Raw genomic sequence first — 25,386 nt, 5'->3', positions numbered from 1 at the left:
GATATAGTCATCTAGCAAGTAAATAGGCAATGGTTAAGTTCCAGATGTTGACATTCTGCTCAGCCTGAAATATATTCACGAGAGCCTTATGTCGTATGGATGTAGTTCCTGTAACAACAAATACTTTGAAACAACGCTATTATCTAAGTAAGTGGATGTATGCAGAATGTGCATGTCAGGAACACATCCTCTACGAAGCTCATCATATAGGCGCAGATGGACATACACCATGCCTAAATTACAGATCCACCTCTGACAAAACAAAACACACCGTACAAAAGTGTGCATGTGTCCGCTGTGCATGGTTATAATGCCAGGTGCAAAAGAGATAAGATAATACATACGTATATTTTTAAAACAAGGCTTCTTCATGTAAACGTTTCAAAAGAACGACATTGAATTTCTCAGGCACAGAGTCAGCATTTTCCCCTTCCTCCTTATTTCTGTTCTTTAGCATAGCAAGTGGGGGCAAAGGCCTGGCACAATATGTAAGGGGATGTGTTTGAGGAGAGGATTACTCTTGCATTCTGGGTAGTAAAGGAAATTTATTTCGATAGACCACACACGCCCTAGCAGTCAAAAAAATAAATAGAAACAAATAACAGTTTTATCTTCTGTGGGTTACCCCACTACACACAATGCATTCCTCAATTTTTTTGATAATTCTTAGTGCCTGTATTTGACTGGCACCTTGCAAAAGTCATTTAAATTTAGTACCTGCCTGGAGTACACCAAATTCACTTAACCCAATCCAAACTATGTGCTGCAACACAGGATATGATATTGCAAAGATAAATCACTTCCCTAAAAGAAGAGTTTGCCTCTCCTCACACAGAGCTTTGTGGTACACCAGGTATAACCACAACAGATGTTAACAATAAGTGACAAAGAAAAGGAAAAGAAAACACACAAGGGGTCTAAACCCCAGGCTGTTAGACATTAAGAGGAACACACAGCCAACATATTCATGGCACATCAGTCTAACATTCCAGGATGCTGTTGACTGCTGCCTCTAAAACAGAGTCTGTGTCAGTAATGGGTGGCGAGGCCAGCTTTGGAGGGTAGTGGGGCTGGGCAGGGTGAGGGGACAGGTGGTGAGACACCTGATAGTGCATCTGTTCTCCCGGTGTCCCCGCGAATGACGAGAGGTTACCTTGGGGATAATTGCTTGTGGTATTGAAGTTGTTGTTGTTGGCATTGCTGGCCTCGTGGTGCTGTTGCGTCCTCTTCAGGTCCAGGATGCTCTTCTCCTCCGAGTGCGGAGGGTGAAGCCCATCTCCTCCCCCTGCTCCTTCTTCCCCACCCCCTCCAGGGTCTCCATACCCAGATTGGGAGTCTGTCCTGTAGGGTGACTCTGTGGAGCCCCTACCAGTCTGTCTCCAACTAGAACTGGACAAACACTGAGAAAGAAAAGGGTCCGGGACATGGCTGGTTTTCAATCCACAGCAGAAGTCCTCTAGAAAACCGTCTAAAACCAGGCACAGAGATGAGAGACAAAGGGAGAGGGAGAGAGAGAGAAAAATGAAAGACAGCAAGAGAGAAGAATTAAATCAAGACTCCCTCTGGTAAAGACATCTGGTCTTAATTGCTACACCCATTCCATCCTTGATCCTTCTAACTTATAAGTTTCTTACCTGGGTCTACTAGTACCATGCGTTTGTCCTGTGTCAGATTGCTACGCTCCTCTTGGTTGAAGGTCCTGTCAATCATGACCATTTCTGATGAAGGACTGGGCCGCTGCAGGAGGGAGAAGGGCATCCCGTATATCAGCCTTTTACATGTTATAACATAACAGTATGTTTGTGTGCATGCACGTTTGTTCTACTGTGCGTGTGTGTGTGTGTGTGTGTGTGTGTGTGTGTGTGTGTGTGTGTGTGTGTGTGTGTGTGTGTGTGTGCATATGCCAACCTCAGCTTCCACCATGAGTAGTCGTCTGTATTTGTTCACCATCGCCTGTGTTCTCTTCAACACCTGAGTAGCCACAGACTCAAATTCCTCATCCACTGTGAGCAAAAGGAAATGACACTTTTTTGGTTAGAGAACCACACCTATTTTCACATTCCCATACAGGTATTAATATGGTTAACATTTTAGCCAGAGTTCTCTGCTCTCTTTGCATAGATAGACTACAGCTAATAGCAAGAAGTTCAAAACAGAGCTAAATCATTTTTTAAAGATCCAATCCAATGACAATTATCAGGAATCAGGAACACTTTGTCATTTCACTTCATGTATTTGCATACACGAAATGAAATGAAATATCATTTCCCCCAGCCCACAGCAGTGCAACACAAAGACAAAAACACATATCCAAAAACTACAAGAATACACTTGAACATATATATCCAAACTAAGAACACATATATGCAAACTGAGAACACATATATGCAAACTAAGAACACATATATCCAAATTAAGAACACATATATCCAAACTAAGAACACATATCCAAACTAAGAACACATATATCCAAACTAAGAACACATATATCCAAACTAAGAACACGTATATCCAAACTAAACACATATATACCCAAACTAAGCAACAAAAAAAAAATCACTGTCCAAGAGAACAAATGCCAGCCAGGTTGACTGTCAGAACTGCCAGTCTGCATGGGCTAGCAGTTAGCTTAGCCTGCCCCGCTTCCGCGTTCTGTCAGACCGCTCTCAGTGTTTCCTTTTTGGGCGGACAGGGCTGTGGTCGTTGGGCCCACCGGACACAGCAGACCAGGCTCCCTCAGCCGATCCAACACTAGCTCTCCCAGCCAGACACCTTCTAAACACCTTCCCGCACTCCACACAATGACACTAAAAACACAGTCAATGCTAGGCGAGGCCGCCGCCAGACTGCCTTCGGTGTTATCAAAACTGCTGGTCTGCATGGGCTAGCAGTTAGCTTAGCTTGCCCCGCTTCCGTGTCCTGTCAGACCACCCTCGGTGTTTCCTCTTTGGGTGCAGCTCCACGCAGGGCCGTGGTCCCTGGGCCCAAAGGATGCAGCAGACCAAGCTCTCCCAGCTGATCCAGTGCCAGCTCTCCCAGCCATCAAACGAAGACACAAACTTAGATGCAGATGTGGACAAAGACACTGCATGGACGGTACTGGGTGAGGCCACCGCAAACGTAAGTTTGTGCCGCCATCTTCCCACACCGGTGCTGGTTGAGGCCACTTCAAACTTGAGTTCGCGCCGCTGCAAACGTAAGTTCACGCAGCCATCTTCCCACACCGGAAGCAGAAATGATTATGGTTTCCAACCTCGTATTTTTCAAACAGATGGTTTGTTAATGTTAAAGCTACCCAAAATGTTACAACTGTTTTAGGGAAAATATGACAAATTCTCCTTGAAAAATATTGGTTGTCAACATAATTAAAGTGTTTCAGAAAACCAATCTAATTCTAGTAATAAACTACATCATTTATTATCCTGATTTGATTGGACAGACAATAATTTGTCATCATCAGTCCATCAGTTGGTCTGTTTTTGAATAGTTTTCAAACAACATCATGCTAATTAGCACGTTAGCTATCTATCTATAAACAGTCTCATGGCCACACTCAGGGCCATGCCCCTTCAACATCCCCAAGATTTGGCTGTGCTCTGAGAGAGGGCACTAAAACAGTCATAACAAAACAAATGATACTTCTGAGGCTGAAAAAAATACTAATACCATCAATATTATTATTACTATTATTATCAGACAATATTCAATATTGTCTGAATAGATTAAAACCATTGGACGCAACCTTTGAACATATTCCTCAGATCTGCCAATGTGAAAATGTTGCAGGCTTGTATAAGATGTTCCAATGCAACACAAGAAAGCATACCTTGGGAAAACTCGTCGTGGTTGGGTGGAGAGCCCTGAAACACGTGGTAGGGAAGGAGCCTTTGCAGTGCATCGTCAAATGAGGTGAATTGGCTGCGGTTTGGGATCTGAACTGCAGCATGGTCCTTTCTCACCTGCTGCAGCACCCTAAAAAGATAACAGGAAAAGAGAGACATGGTTTTTAATGACTAACATTAGGGGACATTTGCAAAAGTATGACTACACCTGACAGCTGAGAAAGAGACAACAGGGCAATTACTTACATTCCTCCTCTAGTGAGCAGGGGAAGCACTGGCCTCTTCTGTGCACTGACCTACATGGGGAGAAGATACAAAAATTACAAAAGATATACATGCAGGGTGTCCACGGGTCCTTAAAAATTATTAATTTGTCTTGAATAGTATAGTATACAAATAATAAGCCTTAAAAAAGCATTAAAATGTCTTAAATTCTGTAAAGTCTTAAATATTGAAGCCATAATGTCTTTATGCATGCTAATTAATCCAGGTAAATAAATCACAGAAAATCCCCCCCACCCCTTTTTTCTCCCCAATTGTATCCGGCCAATTACCTCACTCTTCCGAGCCGTCCCAGTCGCTGCTCCACCCCCTCTGCTGATCAGGGGAGGGCTGCAGACTACCACATGTCTCCTCCGATACATGTGGAGTCGCCAGCTGCTTCTTTTCACCTGACAGTGAGGAGTTTCGCCAGGGGGATGTAGCGCATGGGAGGATCCGGCTATTCCCCTCAGTTCCCCCTCCCCCCTGAACATGCGCCCCGACCGACCAAAGGAGGCACTAGTGCAGTGACCAGGTCACATACCCACATCCAGCTTCCCACCACAGACACAGCCAATTGTGTCTGTAGGGATGCCCAACCAAGCCAGATGTAACACAGGGATTCGAATTGGCGATCCCCGTGTTGGTAGGCAACGGAATAGACCGCCACGCCACCTGGACGCCCACCACAGAAAGTTAAATCAGGTCTGGACACAACATTTATTGACACAATGTTCATCTGTGTCCAGATGAACTGATTCAACTTTTTTTGATTTTCTTACCTGGATTATTGAGCATGCATAAAGACTTATTGAGAGAGACATTTCATCACTCATCTAAGTGACCTCTTCAGTCTCAAATGACTGCAGATATCCCCAGCCTTATAAACAATACAGTGGCATAACAACCAAAAAAAAAAAATCCGCTTCATATGCAAATTACCGTGACTATTAACCAGAGTTAGTTTCAATGGCCATGTGTACTAGTCACAGAGGACTGGGGAATAGTTGCAATCACAACATTGTAAGATGGTGTTACGTCTCCCGTTAAAGGTCCAGGGGATGAGGGGAAGTAACAAAGAAAATAAAAAGTGTCCCAGGGGAATAAGAAAGGTAGGAGGCGGGACCAGGTGTAAAAACAAGTAGATTTATTTACAAAAATTAACCCTAAGTCAAAATATGGAATAAAAAAGGCAACTGAAGATGCTGGCTCTTAACTAACCAGGCTTAGCTAACAAAACAAACTCCGATCAAACCAAAAAAGAAACAATCAAGAACCATAACAAGTTTCACGCTCCGTCTCAAGGAGTAATGGATATCGACACAACAGCTCGCTCTCTGGTTGACAACAATCGTCCACTGGCCATCTCTCTCTCTCATTCTGGCTGCCAACAAGGGCCCACTGGCCCTGTTGGGTGTCTCTCTCCAAGGTATATACCCAGCTGATGAGCAATGGGGGTCAACTGGGCTCAATTAGCAGTTCCACAGGAGGCGGGGCATTACCTGGAGAGGTAAAATTACAGACACGCAGCACTAGGGCCGTAACAGATGGTGACAGATGTACTCTTAAATGAGGCAAATGAAACAATGGTCTCTTATGATGTTAAGTCTCTCTACAAGCACATTCCTGTTGATGAAGCAGTGGAGGTAGTCCATATGAAATTACAAGACCCCACCCTTAGCAATAGGGCCACCCTGAACACTGACCAAGTGTGTCTGCTCCTGAAACTGTCTTCAGTCCACATACTTCACATACAGGGGGCAGTACTACAGGCAGAAGCATGGGTGTGCTAGGGATTCCCCAGTCTCACCTATAGTGGCCAACTTGTATATGGAGGTAGTGGAAAAGAAGGCTGTGATGTCATATCCACGGACACCACCTAGCCATTGGTTCAGATTTGTGGATGACACCTGGGTTAGAATTTAATCTCAGGATGTACCACATTTCACCAACCACATTAACTCTGTGGACAACCACATCAAGTTCACCAGGGAGGATGTGAAAAATTACAGATTAGCCTTTGAAATAGCAATTAGTGATGGGGGACATTTGAGTATGCCCTGAAGAAGGCCCGAGCCGCTACACGTGGGCATTTTTAGGTCCTTTTTGGATATGTCCAAGTTCCAATAAAGACATTTTAATTACACGGAGTGCCTTGGTCAGAGAGATTTGTTCTCTTTTTCTCATCTGAAACTACTAACCTTGGACCAAAGAGCACCCAACAAAAATATATTACTTAACTACAGAGAGGACTGAGCATGCCACTGACTCCAAACACATACTGATCAGTACTTGAGGTTTGACTCTCATCATCCACTGGAGCACAAATTAGGAGGCATCGGGACACTGTACCATTGAGCTGACAACATCCCCACTGACAAAGCAGCCAGGGAAGGGGAGAAATCCCACATTAAACAGGCCCTTGGTTATGTGTGGTTACCCTAACTGGGCATTTGTCAAAGCCAGAAAGACACCCAAAAAGTGCACCAACCGATCGATGAGAGGAGGAAGGACAACAGCTGCCTAAGCGTAAACCAGTGGTGATTCTGTATGTGGCGGGAGTGTCAGAACAGTTGAGGCGCATATTTTCCAAACACCGCGTCTCAGCTGCTTTCAAACCCCAAAACACGCTGCGCCAGAAATTGGTCCACCCCAAGGACCAGATTATTCTCATATTACGATTCTGATTCTGACGTCGCATATCACGAGACAGCAACACATCCGCCATGTTGGAGGACAACGGCTCCAATCCATAGGATACTGTGTTGCTCTCACTGCACGATGCTAAACGTTTTCTAAACAGTCAGAGTGGACAGAATTTGTTTCAAGGTTTGATTCATACAGAATAGCAATCGTGGTTCGATATTTTACAATGATTCATTTCTGCGCTGTTTTTGATTGTTCCAATCGAGCTGACAGAGAGCGGAACAAGTCCTACTTTCACTTTCCAAAGATAATCAGCCATCAAGGAGAAGAAACTCGAAGGTTGTCAGCGAAAGAAGAAGACATTGGATATCGAGGATAAGTCAGGATAATCTTACAGATGAAAAATTAGTATCAGGCAGAAGTTAAGATACCTGCTTTTACAAAAGGGAAAAAGCAGCTGTGTCCTTTAGAAATTGAGTTAATAAGAAAATTTGCATCTGTCCACATCCAGGTGGAGCATGTCATTGGCCTAGTACGGAGAAAATTTACAATTTTACAAGGAATTTTACCAACAGACTACCTCAGTAATAAGGATAGTGCTGGAATGACAACAGTTGATAAAACTGCCTTGGTTTCTTGTGCATTGACAAATATGTGCGACTCAGCCGTTCCTTCAGACTGACACAACTTTCAAGTTATAAAACTGTTACAGGGTGTCTCCCCGCCTGCCACCCAATGACTGCTGGGATAGGCTCCAGCATCCCTGCGACCCTGAGAGCAGGATAAGCGGTTTGGATAAGGGATGGACGGACAAAAGCATTTAAAAATAAAGACAAAATTTCAATTTTATTCGACATTTTTCAACTGTGTGTCAACCTTCATCAGCAGTTATAAGCTAAAGCTTAAAATTACATGGTTTGAATGAAATTAGTACAAGAGGGAGAAAAACTACTTTTGTTTTGTAAATTTGTTAACATATCGGTCTAACATATTGATAAGTGTGAGTTTTTCCATATATTGGTCCTTGGTTTTTCCATCTAAAGCTTGTAAATAATTCTTGATCGAAGCCATCGCGGAATTGTATGTGCTTGGCCTAACAACCAAAAAATCCTCAAATCGAATCCTATCCTTTGCACCGTTAGGTGAGGACTTTGTAAGATTTATATTCCGAACTGTTTTTCGAAGAGTGGATCACAACTGCGATGTTTTATTTCCGTACGTTTGTCCAATTTTCGCTTAAAATTTCGTTCTTGTAAACACAGATCGATAATGAGAACTCCAGTGTAAACAGTGGTTGTTAAGGTCTAGCTGTCCCCCAACGTGGCGGAGCTGTTCGCTGTCAATGAAAAAGTCACGTGATTGAGAATAACCCATGTACGCTGTTAAGTGCCAGGAGGATTGTCGTGAATTGTACATTGGGGAAACCAAACAGACGCTGGCCAAGAGGATGGCACAACACAGAAGAGCTAACATGTCAGGCCAGAACTCCGCAGTCTACAACCATCTACAGGCCAGTGGCCACTCTTTCAAGGATGAGGATGTGCACATCATTGATAGGGAGGAACGCTGATTTGAACGAGGAGTCAGAGGACAACTCTGTGAAGAGGGAAGGACCATCCCTGAACCGAGGAGGGGGACCTAAGAGTATATCTGTCGCCGTCTTACAAGAAGTCACTTGAGTGATGAAATGTTTCTCTCAATAAACATTGTGTCCAGATGAATATAAATAGATGAACTGATTCAACTTTCTGTGATTGAAGCCACATGATATCAATGATAAAATGCTTGATTCAGATATGGACACAATGGAATCACTATGAAAATAGAAGAGGCAGCGGTAATATTTATACTAATAATATTACAGTGTAGTCATTGTCCCTCTATACTTAAATAAACAATCAATAAGAAGAGTAATTATCCCAGTAAACATAGATTTGAGATTATTTTCAAATGGCCTTGCTTTGGGTATATTGTTGCAGCAAATTTAGTATTAAATTCCATTTGAAACTGCATGAAAAAAGGTCTTTTAAAAAAAGCATTAAATTTGAAGTTGGGATACCTGCAGACACCCTGATATAATGTCATTACTGAAATACCACCATGTCCCTAATAAGCATAATTCACCTTGTAACATGCACAGACATTTGCAAATCTCTACTGGAATGTGAACCAACAAATGTACCTGCGAGTTTAGTGTTGAATCTTGGCTGATGGTCGTCATGGTTTTCACAGCTGAGACAGAGAGACCACACAAACAATAGGAAAATGTGTTTTGTTACAACAAAATGGTAGAGTGAACATTCAGACATGATATATCTAACAAAGGAACACATACTTTTATTTCCATGGAAGTTGCTGAGCTGTGCCTGTCGACTCTCTTGTTTGAGGACAGGTGTTTGAGAATCCTGAATGAAAAAAATGGGGCAAATTCAATGATCCATGAAAAAAGACAGTAATGCTGAGACCAAATGAAAACTGTGGGTACTTTCATTACATGAAAGCAATGAAGGGGATGTGAGGGATGAAATACAACCAGTAGATTCATGACTGTTGACTTATTCTAATGTACCTGTCTGTAGTCTTGCTGATCCTGTGTAGCTGCGCCAGGTATAGGAGACAGAGAAGTGCAATTCTGGGTTTGAGTCACCAGGAGGCGCTGCACAGGACTAGCTGACACTTGGCCTTGACCCCCGACTGCAGCTGTTGCTGGGCCAACCAGAGTCAGCCGACCAGCACTGGAGGAGGTCTGGGCAGGAGAGGGGCTTGCACCAGAAAAACCTGTCCATGTTTGGGTCACAGCCCCTCCCACCTGACCACCACTGACCACACTTGGATTCACAATTAGTTGACCTCCTGGTGTTGCAGTGAAGTTCTGGCCGGCAACAATCTGCACTGTGTTCTGATTGGAAATAAGGGCATTAGAGTTGGGGTCAGTTGGGCCATTGTGGATGGTGGTGGCAGGAGTGAGTGCCAGAGAGCTGGGTAAAAGGAACTGTCCAGGTGGTAGGTTTGTCTGACCCGGTGCTGCTTGCTGCCCCAGGGGTGAGTGCATTACAATGGAGCCATTCGTTGTGTATTGTCCTCCAGCATTAGCAGTGTTAGAGTTAGCCATATTTGCCACGGTGGTAGGAGCAGTCTGAATGCCAAGGCTGTAGACAGTTTGAGCCCCAGCTTGGAGGGGTTTAGGCTGAATAGGTCTGACAAGAGTCTGCGTCCCTCCCGGGCCTCTCTGGATGATAATGTTTTGAAGGGGGATATTCTTGAAAGGTAAACCAATCTGGCCTACGTGCCCTTGGGAAGGGGCAAACACCTGTCCCCCTGTTGCAGTACCTGTTGTGGCTACAGGTCCCCCCGGTCTCAAGACAATCTGAGGAGTTCTTTCCAAACTGCTGAAGGTCATCACTCCACCCCCACCCCCAAACGAGCCCAACACCTGAATGTGTTGGGCTGAGCCATTGGGCAACTGGGACACCCCTTGGATGAACTGGTTGGTGGGGAACGCAGCTGTCGCTGTGGTAACCACACCCACTCCCCCTCCGTATCCCCCAGAAACCAGCTGGGAAGGAAAGGAAATGGGAGCCTGGACTGGGGTAGGAGCAGGCTGGGAGTCCAGCAAGGCCTCCTGGGCCAGAGTCTGCTCTGTGATATCTGCCTCCAGTAGAGACTTCTTCAGGATGTCGAAGGGCTGATCCTCTCCCCCCAAATCTACGCCTCCAGGGGAGCCCTCAGTCCCCAGCTCATCCTCAATGAATGACAGGCTGCTGGAAAGCTGGAGGCCTGCCCCCGCTGAATCCTCACCAAATTCACCCATTGCGGCTGACCCATCTTTAAGGCCAGCACTGGAGCCAGCCTGATCAATGCATTTAAGGGAAGGGGGAAGAGGGGGAGAAAAAAATGCTTGAGTGTGGATAGAAAATGAAATGATATACCTCATTATCTCCTCGATAGCCTACCCATATGTTTTTCTTAAGCACCCAAATAAAACTAAACAAATACCGTATGTCTTCCTTTAGAGCAGATCTAAGATTTCCTTTCTTCTTGCTTGAAGAATTCTAAATTTGATCCAGCAACTTATTATTTGCTCCAAAACATATTTCATTGCTTCTTGAATATTTTTAATCTACCTACCATCGCCACACAAAAATAAAGTGTCTTTCAAAACCAACTACCCACCTATGCTACTATGACCACATGAAAAACATGTATAGTAACATAAGAATGATCAGAAAAGAACAGCTAAATCTCTAATCATAGGGCAATGTCTGATCCTGTTTGGGTTGGATCATCTTTTCTCTCGGGCAATCACAGAAGTACTCACAGCATTGCCAGGAAAGTAGGATCCATCAGATCCATAAGCTGCATTTGTCACGTCATCTTCCCCAATCTGTTGTAAGAGAACAGACAGGTACACAAAGAAAACCTTTAACAGGGAAGGAGTCAACTAGATTAACTTCTTTTATAAATGAAATTCAAGCTCAAGATCAACACAACAAGCTAAACTTGATTTGCCTGGATCTGGTGATGAACAAACTATATCATATGCAAACTTTGGCGGTACAGTAAGGTTCTTGAAGAGTCACTCACAGATTTGGTATTGGAGCCATGGAGATAGTCATTCAATGCATCAACATCTCTGTGAAATGTAGTTTTAAAATGATTTAAGAAATAGGGCATACTACAGTGACAGTGCAAGAAAAAAGGGCCAATGAAACAGTACTTATTGTCTTGCGATATGTAGTTTATTAAATTGCAACTGGATTTTCTAATTTACATTTACAATTTGTGACATTGGATGTGTTATAATGAAATAATAAGTTAGTAGATTTTCTTAGATTTTCATGCTTGGATACATAATGGCACTTGTGAATGGGCTGCTGGACTGATTCAGACCCCGACTTTGAATTCCAGCCGGTTACTTCTCTTCAACACACGCTTGTCATAATAGTGATTCACATCGGGCCTCCAGCGAGGTGGAGTGGCTTGTTGGCATTCCTTGTTGAAGCAAATGTGGACCAAAGGGACTACAAACTAGTTTTAAGCATTGGTTTCAATGGGGAATGCCAAGAAACTTTTTTTTTCTTTTAAGAGCACAAACATTAAAATTATTGTCCAAAATATCTAGATTTGTTTCATCAAAGAAGAGGGAATGCTATTACTGGTTCTTTACCCTATAATATCCAGAAGACGACGATCGTCCTCATCATCCATGACACCTGAGAGAAAATCGAGGGAAAGACATAGAATGGAGCATGTGAGTAGAGGAACGAATAAGAGTAATTAAATCTGCTATACAAGAGGGAGATTGTTCAAATCGACAATAATTATGGACCTACAACAACAAATCTGTACTATGCGCAATTAATTGTAAGAATGTCAAATAATACATATGATGACTGAGCAGCACATGGCCCAGCAAGATTTAAGGAATGTTGTTCAGATCTGCTGAGTAATGTGCCTACTTTATTAGCATGCCAGTCTTTGGTGTGGTTGCTGAGTTTCTGGCGCATTCACTTGCAGATTTCTGACAAGGTGCATAGAATCAGTCATGTAAACACGCTTTACTTCCTGTGGGGGGGTGCAGGGTGGGGTGCAGGGTGAGAAAATGCAGTAGAAAGACAGAGCCAGACAGTGTGTGTGGGAGATGAGATTGTTCAGAGGGGTGGGGATGGGAGGGAAAGGGGGGGGTTAACGTTGGGGAGGGGGGAGGGAGAGGGAGAGAGAGACACATTAAAGGCAGTGTTACTCTGTATTCAGGAACAGTATGGCCTGTATCTCCTCCTACAGACACTATTCCCTGAGACAAAAAGTTCCCGCCCTAACTCTTGTCTACTGTCCCACACATTGGTCCCCTATCCTGTCAGTTTGGATCCCAGCGCAGATAGATATTGCAGAGTAAATAACTCCACCCTGCTGGATGTAATCCTTAAAAGGTTGTTTGCTTTAGTTGTTGTATTTTAGAGGGTTGTGTCAGTCTGTGTAGGTTTGCAGCATGGAAGATTTTTAAGAAAACGGGGGACACGTCTACTGATGCATTTTTTTTCTTTTTTTTAAGCAATTGTTTGGGAGTGTCTGGTCTGCAAATTCACTCGTGGATTTTCACTTTACCTCATCTAATTAACATATTAAAACATTATAATCCCATGTTTCAATAAGACTGTTTGAATGTAGTCATATTGCTTTTGCGGTGTACGTGGGGAAATAGTGTTGTGTGAATTATCCTGAAAATGTTTTATAACTGCATTACTACAAAATGGCTGTTACCCTCCCACAGGCTGCGTTTACGACCGAAAACATGCGGCCACCATCTTTAGTTCGGAGAACAAAGAAAGGCTGTAGATTTTAACGAGACTTAACATGGGTGCCGACTTAAAACAACGAATCCAGAAGAGGGGGAAAAATCTATTAAAGGGTTTAATTTTAGAAAGTGGCAAATCGAGGTATTTTGTTTTACTTGGGGAGATGCTAAGCAAGCTTTTATTTGTTCGTCCTTCTAAAAGGACACCATGTTTTCGGTGGGAGTGATGCAATGCGAGGCTTTCGTCTGTTCCCCAAACCAGCAACAACAACAAAAAGAGAGAACCAATCAACACAACAATTGTTTTATTTCACATAAAAATGCTTCACGGGTGATAAGTTGACTGTTCGAATGTGAAAATGCTTTAAAAATAACATCCCTCTTATCCATGTCATTAAATAAAAATCGCCATCAATAAGTCGCTGTAAGTCATCGTACGATAAAAAAAAGGCAAATGTTTAATATATGTGCAACGTTTCACGTTCAGTTGGTGTATTAAAAAAAGAAAGGGGCTGCAATGCCTGCTGGCTACACCACGCATAGCATGGTGGTCGGGGGGAGAAAGCCTACAATTTACAGATGTTATCCTATATCGTGGTTGTTTAAACTGAACAGCCGAATAAGGAAAAGCGAGGTTTGAACGTTTCACTCCGCCAGGAATCGCGCGACCATTAAGTGACCAAACGCGGTCCTAGCATAGATGCTACGAGGCGAGTCGGGGCTAGTTTCTGCAGCGGTATGGTGGTGTGAGTGTAAGGTGGTTCGCAGAGCCGGCTAATGTACAGTTGGCGATTTTTATTTCCAAAAATAGACTGAATCGACAGAATGATAATCGCATTCAAGCAGCATTCAAAACGCCCGTCCTCCAACCCCTGGCTGCTCGTCGCTGACGTGCTCTTTTTCTCTGCTGGGGAGGCTTTCATTTGTCTCCTGTTTAGCTCATCTGCCAGCATGCAAAACGTCACATTTCGCTCCCATTTGCCACACAGACACGTTTGGACCGCAGTGTTTGTTCGCCGGGATAGCCCAGTGTTGTGTCGAGGGTAGCGTCGCTCCCCGGCACCACCACTCTCCCGCAGATTTGCCATTAAAAGTCGGCCTGTCGGAGGTTTAGCTAGCCGCGCCAACGACGACGACGTCGTCCGTTTTTTCGGGGGGGGGGCGAAACGACGGAGAGAATTCCCCGACAAGGCTTAAACGGACCAAACCTTGTCGAGCTATAAATATTTATCCCGATTAGCATGACATAAAGACGAACGAAAGAGGCAAACCCTTTTACTCCCGTCTCACTCCTCTTGAAACCCAATATCTCCATTTGGCAACTTTTAATTTGCTCCCCCCCTCCTTCTCCTCCTCCTCCTCCTTCCCTCTCCCACTCATATATTTCCTCTCGCTGTCCCCGTTCTGTCTCAGATAGATTTTTCTCTCCGCTCAAACTCTCTTCCCTCCCTGAAGGAAGGGAGGAAGGAGGTTGTGTGTGTTTTTTCCTTGAAATTTTTATCACAAAATTATAATACACTCAAAGGGAAACTCACCGTCATGAAAAAGCAGTGCCTTGTCAACGGGGTTTCCTCGCCATCACCGCACGGGTTGTCGGGGTAGCGCACAGAACAAGACAGCCCAGAGCATCCCATATCGCAGCACTTCCAAAACAACTAGTTTCATTACACTCGGCCGAACGTGTGCGATCGCGCAGACAATAACAAAAACCACATATTATATCGCACTGATTGAAATAAAGTGGATATACATTTGCCCCCATGAATAGGAGTTAAATGTTTTTGGAATTGACCACTGCAAACGGTAGGGGGCGGGCCTCCAATCAGTGTACCACACCTTTGGGTTGCTCAGGTAGACAAAAAGGGCGGCGTGGTTATTTTGATGGTTGTATTAATCCAAAATATTTATGCTAATTTTTATTACGAAGAATTAAATGATTATGTCAACACCCCTCCTCTGAATCGTCATATGTGATGTTGTAAAATTAAGAACATATTACTTTTCTGTCTCTCTAACCATGAATAGCATTTTTTTTTCTTATTACACAATTATTTTTTCATTCAGAAACTAATAGTATCCCTCCCTCCCTAAACGCTTTCAAGTGTTTAGAAATGGGTTTGCTGGAAAAACAACCGGTCCACTCCTCCACCAATCACAATGAAGTATAGAAACACATCACGGTGGTTCGTCCAATGGAAACGCGTTTTGCTGGGGTTGTGACCGCATCGCGTCCACTTTCCCGGAAGTATCGCCTAACTGCAACATGGAGATGAGCGAGCACGGAGGAAATGGAGACGACGGGCTAAGCAATCTAGTTAAGATTCCGGATCGACTGCTGAGACGAGATAAAGAAAGGTTGCAGGATGCAGAGAAGAGAAAAGATGCGAAAGAAAAGCCGTCTGTAACCGAGGAAAACAGTGAGTTCTTCTCTGACGCATTCAACACCGAGCGGGCAGCTATCGAGGAACTGCTATCCAGTTGTTCTGGATCTGATCGGGCAGCAGCCGTTAAGACTCTAGAGGAGGTGACAACGAAAATACAACAGCTGCAAAAGTTTCTGAACGACAGCATCGTGTTTCTAACTCAGTACGAGTTAAAGCAGTTCCAGGCGTCATTGCAAAAGCTTAAAGACGCCGGTGCTGAGAGGAGAGAAGAGGCGTTGCCCAAGAAGAAATTCGTTTTCCAGTCTCGTAGTAAAGCTAAAGAGAAAGTCACCGGACCTCTGGCAGGTAGACCATCATCTAGTGGCACAGACGCTGATTCTGGCACACCTGCAGATTTTGGCAACACCGAAGTGGATGGATCTGTCAACCCGGAGCAATGCGGCTTTTCCAACATGAACTCTGTGACACTGACGAAAACGGCCACAGAGATCCAGAAACAGGATGTTCTGCTATCTCATCTGACTAACTGCAAAGTGCGTTTGTTCGGCTCTCCCAGCACACTACACATCAAGCATGTCAGTGACTGTGAGATCCTGTGCGGGCCCGTGTCCAGTTCTGTGTTTGTTGACCATTGCAGTAACAGCACTCTTGCCCTTGCCTGCCAGCAGCTGCGGACTCACAACACCACAAACACGCAGGTGTATCTGCATGTCACCAGCCGAGCCATCATTGAGGACTGCAATGGAGTTGGCTTTGCCCCATTCTCCTGGTCCTACCCCACACTGGATGAGAGCTTCAATGTGTCTGGCCTCGACCAGAACCGCAACAACTGGACCCAAGTGGACGATTTCAACTGGCTTGCTGCAGGAACACCCTCTCCTAACTGGAGCATTATTCCAGAGGTTGATAGAAAAACCAGTTGGGACCCATAGGATTTAAATTTCCCAATGAGTCCCCAATGTTCCGAAGTGGTGTATCGATGATGCCAACCTTTAAGACATTTTCTGTCCCTGTGTACCCGCAAACAGTTTTCCCCTTCATGTCAAGATGTTTTTAAATCTAAAACCACTGGTTCAATGGGGTTTTTCATTTCATCCAAAAGATATAATGTTTAGTGGTTTAAGATGTGCGCTATACTCAATAAATTCTCTCTGATACTTTGAATTGTGGTGTTCAGCTTATACTGATACTGTAAACAAATGCTCTATAACATTGTCCCCAGGAAAATATAGGACTGCATTTTGGAATTACATAGAAATGAAATAATCAGATTTCTATTTAGGCAACTTTTTAAGGCTACTTAGGGAGGTATCAGACTTTGTGTTTCTGTGTAAGCTTTACTGCACATATTTCATGCTATATTGTATGAACTATGGCTATCATTTGAAAACACTAGATTTTGTTTAATAATAATGCTTTTCTGCAAGTGAACAAGGGTAGTGCACCATTATCTAATTAATAAAAGAAGTAGGAATGTTCAAAAGTACCTGTACCTGCATACCATTTATAATCCTAAACGTTGTCAGACTACCATCGGCTTAATGAGATACTTGAGTTGGTTTCTGTAAAAATTGGTTTGATTGAAGGACAGAGCGCAGTCTAGGCTAAAAATGAGTGCCTTTATGTTGCCAGCAGATAGACCCTTATGCTGCCCATATTTTATTCATTATTTAATGCACTAATATTTTATATTTTGCGTGTGTTTTAAAAAGGAACATTTAAAAATGCCTGTTATGAAAGTTGAATCAGTTCATCTGGGCACAACGTTTGAGAGAAACGTTTCATCACTCATCGAAATGACCTCTTCAGTCTCAGTTGCAACAACAGATTAACCCCCCCCCCCCTCCACCCACCGGTTCAGGGATGGTCGTTCCCTCTTCACATAAATGACCTCTTTGACTCCTTCTACATCTGTCACCATCTTACAGTTCTCCATTCATACTTATTCTCCAGTCCTCTGTGAATAGTACACATTACCACTTAAACTCTAGTTAATGGTCACAGCAATTTGCATATGAACCCAATCGTTGTTTTCAGTCATTATGCCACTATCGCTTATAAGAGGGGATTTCTTCAGTCTCACCTGCAGTCAGGTGCGACTGAAAAGGTCACTTAGATGAGTGATGAAACGTTTCTCTCAATAAACGTTAAGATGAACTGATTCAACTTTCTGTGAATTGCACAGCAACTTTCTATGATTTCCTTACCTGGATTATTGAGCATGCATGAAGATCCATGTTGTTGAAAAATGTGAATAAAGACTGACGGCTCAAAGACATGAAACAATTGGGTTTGTTTGTTTTTTTTAATAACACTGCCATTTAAGAATCCAATCTATAAAATGGTGATTGTGTGTGTGGTATATATATATATATATATATATATATATATATATATATATATATATATATATATATATATAATCAGTACTTCTGTACAAAGCCATATCAAAACTTGAAGGAGTCAGAACTCAGATGTTTCAGGAAAGAGCAGATTATTTGGTTAGCATGTGGTTTGTACCTGTGCCAGACAGGCTGTTGATTCTGACTGCCAAATACCTGTACTGCAGGTGACAATAAGCAGGTCATCTTTTTTTTAGGGTGACTAAATGCCATTTATTTGCTTTTATTTTTCCAAAAAAAAAAAAAAAAACCAGTTGTTTCCTTCCTTCCATTTTGAGTGTCATACATCAGTGTATTAGTCTATGTGTGGCTGGTGCTTACTTTTGTGGAAATGATGTTTGCAGTGTGCATACGTATTGGATGCATCAATGTATTAGTCTGGCACTTTGTCCCTGACATAGTTTGCATTCTTTCTGTGGCCTGTTGTCTGTGACAGGGACATTTTGCGTTATTAACTCCACCAAGGTCTTCATTAACCATTACCTGTCCTCTGTACAGTTCCCAATGTATTCGATCCAGGCAACTGTGACCACGTGAACGCTCAAACCAATTATGGCCCCGATCAGGCTCATCTTCTGTAGAGGGATTTTTGCAAATGGGATTAGGCTACTTACATGGGCTTAGCATGACGTACTGCAACTTTGAGTTTAATCATGAGGATCCTCAGCAATCCTACACCTAGCCAGGAGAAAGGAACATCACAATTAGCTTCACCTGTGTAATCATTTAGTGTGAAGTGGGTAAAAGTAGGGCAAAATATAAAGTGATGAAATTATTAAGATTCTGACGCAATGGGACAGGAGACAGCCTTGAAGAAATAACCACCGCGCTCCTTCAGGGTCCCCCTGGTTTCTTCATCTTTTCCGTTGTGCTGTGGGATGGATTACAGGCTGACCTGACTCTGCTGTCCTGGTAGACCAGGAGACCCGTGTCACAGAGAGACGAGGAAGCGGGACCTGAGGCTGCAGGTCAGATCATTCAGGAGCGCCTATCTAAATTAAGGGACAAACCCCCAGAAAGCTAGGAACTCTTGCTGTTGTTGCCTATCTTTGTTTTCTGTCGTTCACTTGCGAAAGACACATCCAAGATTGAACAATGGCTTTGATGAAGATCAAGTTTGATCTTAAAAAGCGAGTGAAGCTCGCACAATCTGTCTGGTTCATGTACTGGTTCTCTGTGATGGCTGGCGTGCTGGTATTCAGCATGGGCCTGTTCTTCAAGATCGAGCTTCGTAAGCGCTCTGAACTCATGGACAACAACGAGAGCCACTTCTTGCCCAACCTGCTCATAGGCGTGGGTCTAATAGCCTGTGGCGTCAATGCCTTTGGGGGCAAAGTTTGCTATGACTCCCTGGACCCTACCAAGTTCGCAAAGTGGAAGCCCATGTTGAAGCCCTTTCTGATATCCTGTGTGGGGTTCAATGTCTTGCTATTTTTGACTGCCCTGCTGTGTTTTGTGATGCGGATCCCAATGCAGTTCACCCTAGCAGAAGGGCTCAAGCACGGCATGAAGTATTACAAGGATACAGACACACCCGGCCGCTGCTACATGAAGAGGACCCTGGACCTGATGCAGGTGGAGTTTCGCTGTTGTGGAAACAACAACTACAAAGATTGGTTCGAGATTCAGTGGGTCAGCAACCGCTACCTGGACTTCAGCTCAAAGGAGGTCAAAGAGTAAGTGAGAAAGCTAATATCAACTCAGTCTCTCTAAATCCATTACAATAGCCATGTGGAGCTCGGAAGCATAAAACAACAGCAATTAAGAAAAAAAAGACCAAATACAAACAGCACCGAAGCACAGTGGCAATGGCTCTTATGGCTTGATGTGTGACATGACTTTGTGGCTAAAAATGTTCCTCTTTGGTTGAAAGATGAAGGGTTTATTTAGCATTTATACTTAATTCATCAAAGAGTGAATGGGCTGGGATGTTTGAGTCGTCTATGTATGTAAAAAGGGAGTGATCTGTATAAGTGGATTGGAGTTGAGGCAGGGGCCAAGTTAAAATGGGTCACTTTCCTCCATTAAGGATTACTAGGTCAGCGGAAACCAGTCTTTAGTGATGGTAAATGATGGTGGTATGACGGCGAATGGCGTTGGGTGGGGGGGTTCAAAAGAGGTTACTATGCAGTTTCACAGATCTGACTAGGGGGAGGAACTTTGGTTATTAGGTCTATAAACAGACACATGGGGTGAGAAGGGGATAGGGATGGGGTGGAGGGATTAAAAGTAAGTAGTAAAGTAGTAATACAGGATGAACTTGCGGTAAAAATTTAGGAGACTGCTTAAAGTGTAACCATTGTTTCTTTCTTTTTTGTTTTTTTGTTTTTGTTCTTGTTTTTTTTTAAACTTTTTTAGTGTTGCCAACAATGACTTTTATGGCGTGGTTATCCATCAGGTGTGTATGTTTGTATGCATGTGGACCGTTGTACACAGACAGTTTTGAGTGTAAGTGGGATCAAAATATTTGCAATACTGCGGCGTCTTCTTAGCGACTAATCTCTTGGATTACACTTCCTTGTCCTTCAAGGCTTAATGTCCTGTCCAATCAATGCAGGCCCTGGCGACACTCTAGGAATAGAGCGGCCTGATTGGACTCATTGGCCAGTGGAGCCTCATGGAGGGAGAAATTTACCAATAAGCATGAATACGAGCCCAGTGACCATGAACACCAGTCAGTGATGTTCCATATAGACATCGATTCACTGCTAGCTCTTGAACTAAGATGCTAACTGTATCCACAACATGTCAGAAAAAAAAGCCTGCTAATATGAAACACTTGAAATGTTTCACCGTCTATTGCGTTATCTATCCGTTTAGGGTCAATATGATGTTTTAAAAAAATCACTTCTTCAATCTCAGTACAACAGCCTCGGTATGTATATGATCAGTGATGTATGCGCAGATGAGCACTACTGCGCATCTCTCATACTAACAACTCCTTTCCTATTGCGTAGTCTGAAATGTTATTTGGGGCAGGACTGAGTGCCTGCGTTTCCTGGAATCACATCTCTGTTCCTCCGTCATCCAATAGCGCCGCTCGTTCCGCTGGACTGCTACTGTCAATCAAGCCTGAGATCAGATATCCTGACTGGGCATATACCCAAGTATGCCCATTTGTGTAAATACGTGTGTTGTCAAAAGCTTAGATAACATTTATCCAGCTTACAAATGAGATGTTAAACGAGGGAGGGCCTGTGGCCTACTTTTGTTATTTTTCTATATACCCTAAAGTGTCTTCATTATAAAGCAATAGTCGATCATCGTTAATGATATTCCCCAGATCTTCTCCTCTTTAACGCCATGGTAAACCTACAAGTTTATCTTTCCCAGTACAGGCTAGTGGGATTTCCTGTTAATGAGGCTAATCACACCACCTCATCCATGATCCTAATCAATGGTGCTGAACCACAATGCTCTGTAAACTGGTTTAAACTTTGTCAGAGCTGGAGATAAAGGTGGTGTTTGACTGATAGATGCATGCAGTGGCAATGTTTTTTCCAGGCGTAGATGCAAATTTTAATTTTGTTTCAGATGAGAAAAAGAGAACAAATCTCTCTGACCAAGGCACTCCGTGTAATTAAAATGTCTTTATTGGAACTTGGACATATCCAAAAAGGACCTAAAAATGCCCACGCGTAGCGGCTCGGGCCTTCTTCGCCCTCTGCACGTGTAAAACCTTTACCTCAAATCTCTCTTCTCTCTCACACACACACACACACACACACACACGCACACACACGCTCACATGCACTTTATGGCTTGTGTATGTATAAATAGCAACAGTCTGCAGTGGCAGGTTTAATAACAGTTATGGTTTCTGCATGAAGTGCTTTACCCTTTTCATCTTAGACTTTACCTGGGCCAATTGTAGCCCATAATCTTTTCCCCTGTTGACACACATAAACGCACATACAAAAAAAAATGTAGCACAGCACAGTCCATAACCATCATAACCATCATAACCTGCCGTTAATAATGAAATTTGTTCTTTGCTTGGTCCTCCCAGTCGCATAGGCAGCAACGTGGATGGCCAGTATCTGATGGATGGAGTCCCGTTCAGCTGCTGCAACCCCAGCTCCCCCAGGCCCTGCATCCAGTACCAGATGACCAACAACACAGCCCACTACAGCTACGACCACTACACCGAGGAGCTCAACGTGTGGAAGCGCGGCTGCCGTGATGCCCTGCTGTCCTACTATGGAGGCATGATGAACACCATCGGAGCGCTAGTGCTGCTGGTTACTATGCTGGAGGTCAGGAGCTGCAAACACATGAACATTTACATATATATATATATATATATATATATATATATACACACACACATACTTACATGCACACACACAGCGCATAGTGTAAACAAAGGTGTTGTATCACATTGCACCTCACATACATTAGAATTAGTTAGCATTGTAGTTATTATTCCCTCTCCCACACCTCCATACCCTGAAATGTCTTATTTGATCAAATTCCCCCATTTTCTCAATAAAATCAACAAAGAACACATGTTAAAGTTGTGTTTGGAGTTAGGTGAGGTTTTAGATCGCTCGAAAGAAAATTCGGGGAAGTAGGTGACAATAAGGTGACAAATCTGGGTCTTGATATGAAACAAATCAACCTACTTGGCACTGTCACCCACCACCTCCCTATTCCCCCCCCATCCCGCATCCACTCGGTTCAACGGCCACATCACCAACTGGTAAACCATCCACCCACTTCTTCCCCTATCACCTTTATCCTGTTTGCCTAAACATCATCATCCCCGCCTTAATGTCAGGTTGCACTCCTCCACCTTTGACTGGAATGCAACCTGCTACTTACTACCAAGAGTAATCCCATGGAGGGCACATGGCATTTCTCCTCACTTCACCCCCCCCCCCCCCCCACATACACACACACTGTTCACAGAAAGGTGAATCAGTTCATCTGGACACAAGGTTTATTGAGAGGAACCTTTCATCACTCATCCAAGTGACCTCTTCAGTCTCAACTGACTGCAGGTATCCCCACCGTTATAAACAATACAGTAGCATAACGACCGAAACCAACCATCGGTTCCGTATGCAAATTGCTGTGACCATTAACTAGAGTTAAATTGGCTATGTGTACTATTCACAGAGAATTGGGGGATGGTTGCAATCATAGCATTGTAAAATGGTGACAGGTGTACTCTTACCCCCCCCCCCCCCCCGCCTCGGTTCAGGGATGGTCGTTCCCTCTTCACATAGATGGCCCCTGACTCCCCGTTCAAACCAGCATTCCTCCCTATCAAGGATGTGCACATCCTAATCCTTGAAAGAGTGGCCGCTGACCTGTAGATGGGTGTAGACACCCACACACTGCTGTTGTTGAGGCTAATTAAAGAATTAAAGTATCATGTCTAAGGATGGTCACATACACAAACCCACACACACAAGTACGTGAAACCGCACTAATCCCCCTGTCCCAGACAAAACTGGTTGCCTTGCTCTACAAACATGTATTGGGGGTAAACCTGTAGAAGTAGATCAGAGACACAGTTGGAGGATTCCTAGACTTAGCCACGGTTATGCAAGTGACTCTGTAGTGACATACATAGTGGTCCCAGAGATGGAGTGATGGGTTCATCTTGGGAAGGAGACAAATGCAGGCCCACTTCCTGGATTTTTAATTCCTAATCCCAATTCACCCACCCCCCACCAATTTTCTTTACTGACTTAAGGGTAAGTCTCCAAAAACAAGCTGATTTTATGGTGTTTTTACACTGATGGTAGTGGAATATCAGACATTATGCTATTTTGAAGGTGTCTGTTAAGCCCCCCCCCCCCCAGGAGTTGTGTCATACCATTGACACAAACGAGAGATTGTGCCAAAGATTTTGCAATTTAGATGTGATTTTTAACATGTTGCATGCTGATCTTGAGAAGATGATTGCATTTTCATTGATCTCAATTCAGTTTACTGAGTCTGTAGCCCCACCCACCCCTGCCCCCCCCGCAAGGATATTACACAGTTCTTTTTGTTATTATCATATTCTGCTCTGTATTTTCAACCAGTTAATCGCTTCATGTGCCATGTCTTTTTCAGTGTTTTGTCTGTTTTTGTCCACAGAATAGCACAATAACGTGCGGGGTTGGTGTCAGGTTTGATGTGTGGCCCCTACCAATGTGTGCTCCTCTCCTCTGCAGGTTGCTGTGACGGTGGGCCTGCAGTATGTGAACACCTCCCTGTCCACGCTGGCCAACCCAGATGACCCAGAGAGCGAAAGCGAGGGTTGGATCTTGGAGAAGACAGTGAAGGAAACATTCACCGACATCATGGAGACGATGAAGACCATGGGCAAAGGCAACCAGGTGGAGGAAGGGGGCGAAGCACCGCTTGCCACAGTAAGCTGAGCAAGCCTCTCCCACATAAACTGAGACCCGCTCCCACCGGATGAGGAGAGACAGAGGAAGTGTGAGATTGGTAACACTTTTTTTTGTACCAGCAATGAATATGTATGCGCATTATAAATAACAACAACTACTACACAAACCACAACCGTATGAGCTCCTCAACAATGGATTCCCTACAAATGGACCCCCCTTGTAAGAATAACTCGTTAATACTTAGAGCGAAGGCTAGAATGACCCAATCGGTCTGCGTTTCAATCGCCATTTTACCCAACCAACCTTTTAGCAAGATTCACATGTTCCCACAAATTCACATAAAGGTCCACCTTTCTCTCATTGAATACTGTTTTTCCCCTTTTCTCCGACCCTCTACCAATAAAAAGGGCAAAAAAAGCACAGCGATATATGTCAACTAAACCTTGTGATATAAATATATAAAATTTCAGATATTTTGCATGCATTTTGAGAGTATGTACTTATATTTTGCATAATTGTCTCATAAGGTTTGGTGAGGAGAGCAGGTACTTAGTTTGGGGATGGTGGTTGCCATGCAACCCCCCCTCCCATGGAAGCCAGGGGGGTAAAACTTAAAGATGTTCATAGCCCAAGATACAGATATTTTATTTTTGTGGACCCGCTTATCGTGCTTTGGCTTGTAGCTGATATATATAGAGAGAAACCAAGTGAAATCCCACACAAGCTCTTTTTACACCAGTCCATCATTGTCCGATGAAGACTGGAGGCGCTCCTGAGCTGGGGTACAAGTAAAGATGGGATGTGGCGCCACCATTTCACCCAGTACAGTACTGTGTGTGTGTGTGTGTGTGTGTGTGTGTGTGTGTGTGTGTGTGTGTGTGTGTGTGTGTGTGTGCGCGCGTGCGTGCGTGCGTGCGTGCGTGCGTGCGAGTGTGTGCGTGCGTGCGTGCGTGCGTGCATGAGTGTGCGAGTTTTGAAGTGCAGAGTTGGAGGGTGAGGTCATGTGCGATGAAGGTGGGAGGGCCCTAAGAGGGAACAGGGGCAGCTCAAAGCTGATGAGGACAATCTAGATAGGCAGCTAAGTCAACTCCCGACCCCTGCACCATGAACTCAGATCCTCTGACTTGTCACCCTTTAAGGATTCCCCTTTTGCACTCAGCAACAGCTTTATATTTCACTCTCACATCCATGTATTCCACCAAATGG

General features: G+C 43.8%; 3 protein-coding genes across 4 annotated transcripts; 2 read left to right on the top strand and 1 right to left on the bottom strand.

Annotated features, from left to right (window-relative positions):
* Nucleotides 1-438: 438 nt before the first annotated feature.
* Nucleotides 439-14,795, bottom strand: bicral (BICRA like chromatin remodeling complex associated protein). 2 transcript variants are annotated; one of them, XM_056297407.1, is made up of 12 exons: nucleotides 14,580-14,795; nucleotides 11,917-11,962; nucleotides 11,334-11,382; nucleotides 11,068-11,133; nucleotides 9,319-10,599; nucleotides 9,085-9,154; nucleotides 8,932-8,981; nucleotides 4,089-4,138; nucleotides 3,827-3,972; nucleotides 1,909-2,003; nucleotides 1,635-1,737; nucleotides 439-1,468 (listed from the first exon to the last, which is right to left on the bottom strand). In XM_056297407.1, the coding sequence occupies exons 2-12, from the start codon at nucleotides 11,955-11,957 to the stop codon at nucleotides 981-983; spliced, it is 2,439 nt and encodes an 812-aa protein (XP_056153382.1). In that variant the 5' UTR covers nucleotides 11,958-11,962; nucleotides 14,580-14,795; the 3' UTR covers nucleotides 439-980. The 2 variants fall into 2 exon arrangements, with proteins under 2 accessions (XP_056153382.1, XP_056153383.1); XM_056297408.1 differs by lacking the exon at nucleotides 14,580-14,795 and adding an exon at nucleotides 12,209-12,305.
* A 502-nt stretch (nucleotides 14,796-15,297) lies between these two features.
* Nucleotides 15,298-17,705, top strand: tbcc (tubulin folding cofactor C). Its single transcript, XM_056297403.1, has one exon. The coding sequence runs from the start codon at nucleotides 15,308-15,310 to the stop codon at nucleotides 16,358-16,360; it is 1,053 nt and encodes a 350-aa protein (XP_056153378.1). The 5' UTR covers nucleotides 15,298-15,307; the 3' UTR covers nucleotides 16,361-17,705.
* Nucleotides 17,706-18,925: 1,220 nt separating this feature from the next.
* prph2a (peripherin 2a (retinal degeneration, slow)) lies at nucleotides 18,926-24,823 on the top strand. Its single transcript, XM_056297524.1, has 3 exons — nucleotides 18,926-19,506; nucleotides 21,840-22,086; nucleotides 24,001-24,823. The coding sequence occupies exons 1-3, from the start codon at nucleotides 18,926-18,928 to the stop codon at nucleotides 24,205-24,207; spliced, it is 1,035 nt and encodes a 344-aa protein (XP_056153499.1). The 3' UTR covers nucleotides 24,208-24,823.
* Nucleotides 24,824-25,386: the final 563 nt, after the last annotated feature.

The sequence above is a fragment of the Lampris incognitus genome, chromosome 17, assembly GCF_029633865.1.
Source record: "Lampris incognitus isolate fLamInc1 chromosome 17, fLamInc1.hap2, whole genome shotgun sequence".
Lineage (NCBI taxonomy): Eukaryota > Metazoa > Chordata > Actinopteri > Lampriformes > Lampridae > Lampris > Lampris incognitus.
This window is presented reverse-complemented; position numbering and strand designations above follow the sequence as displayed.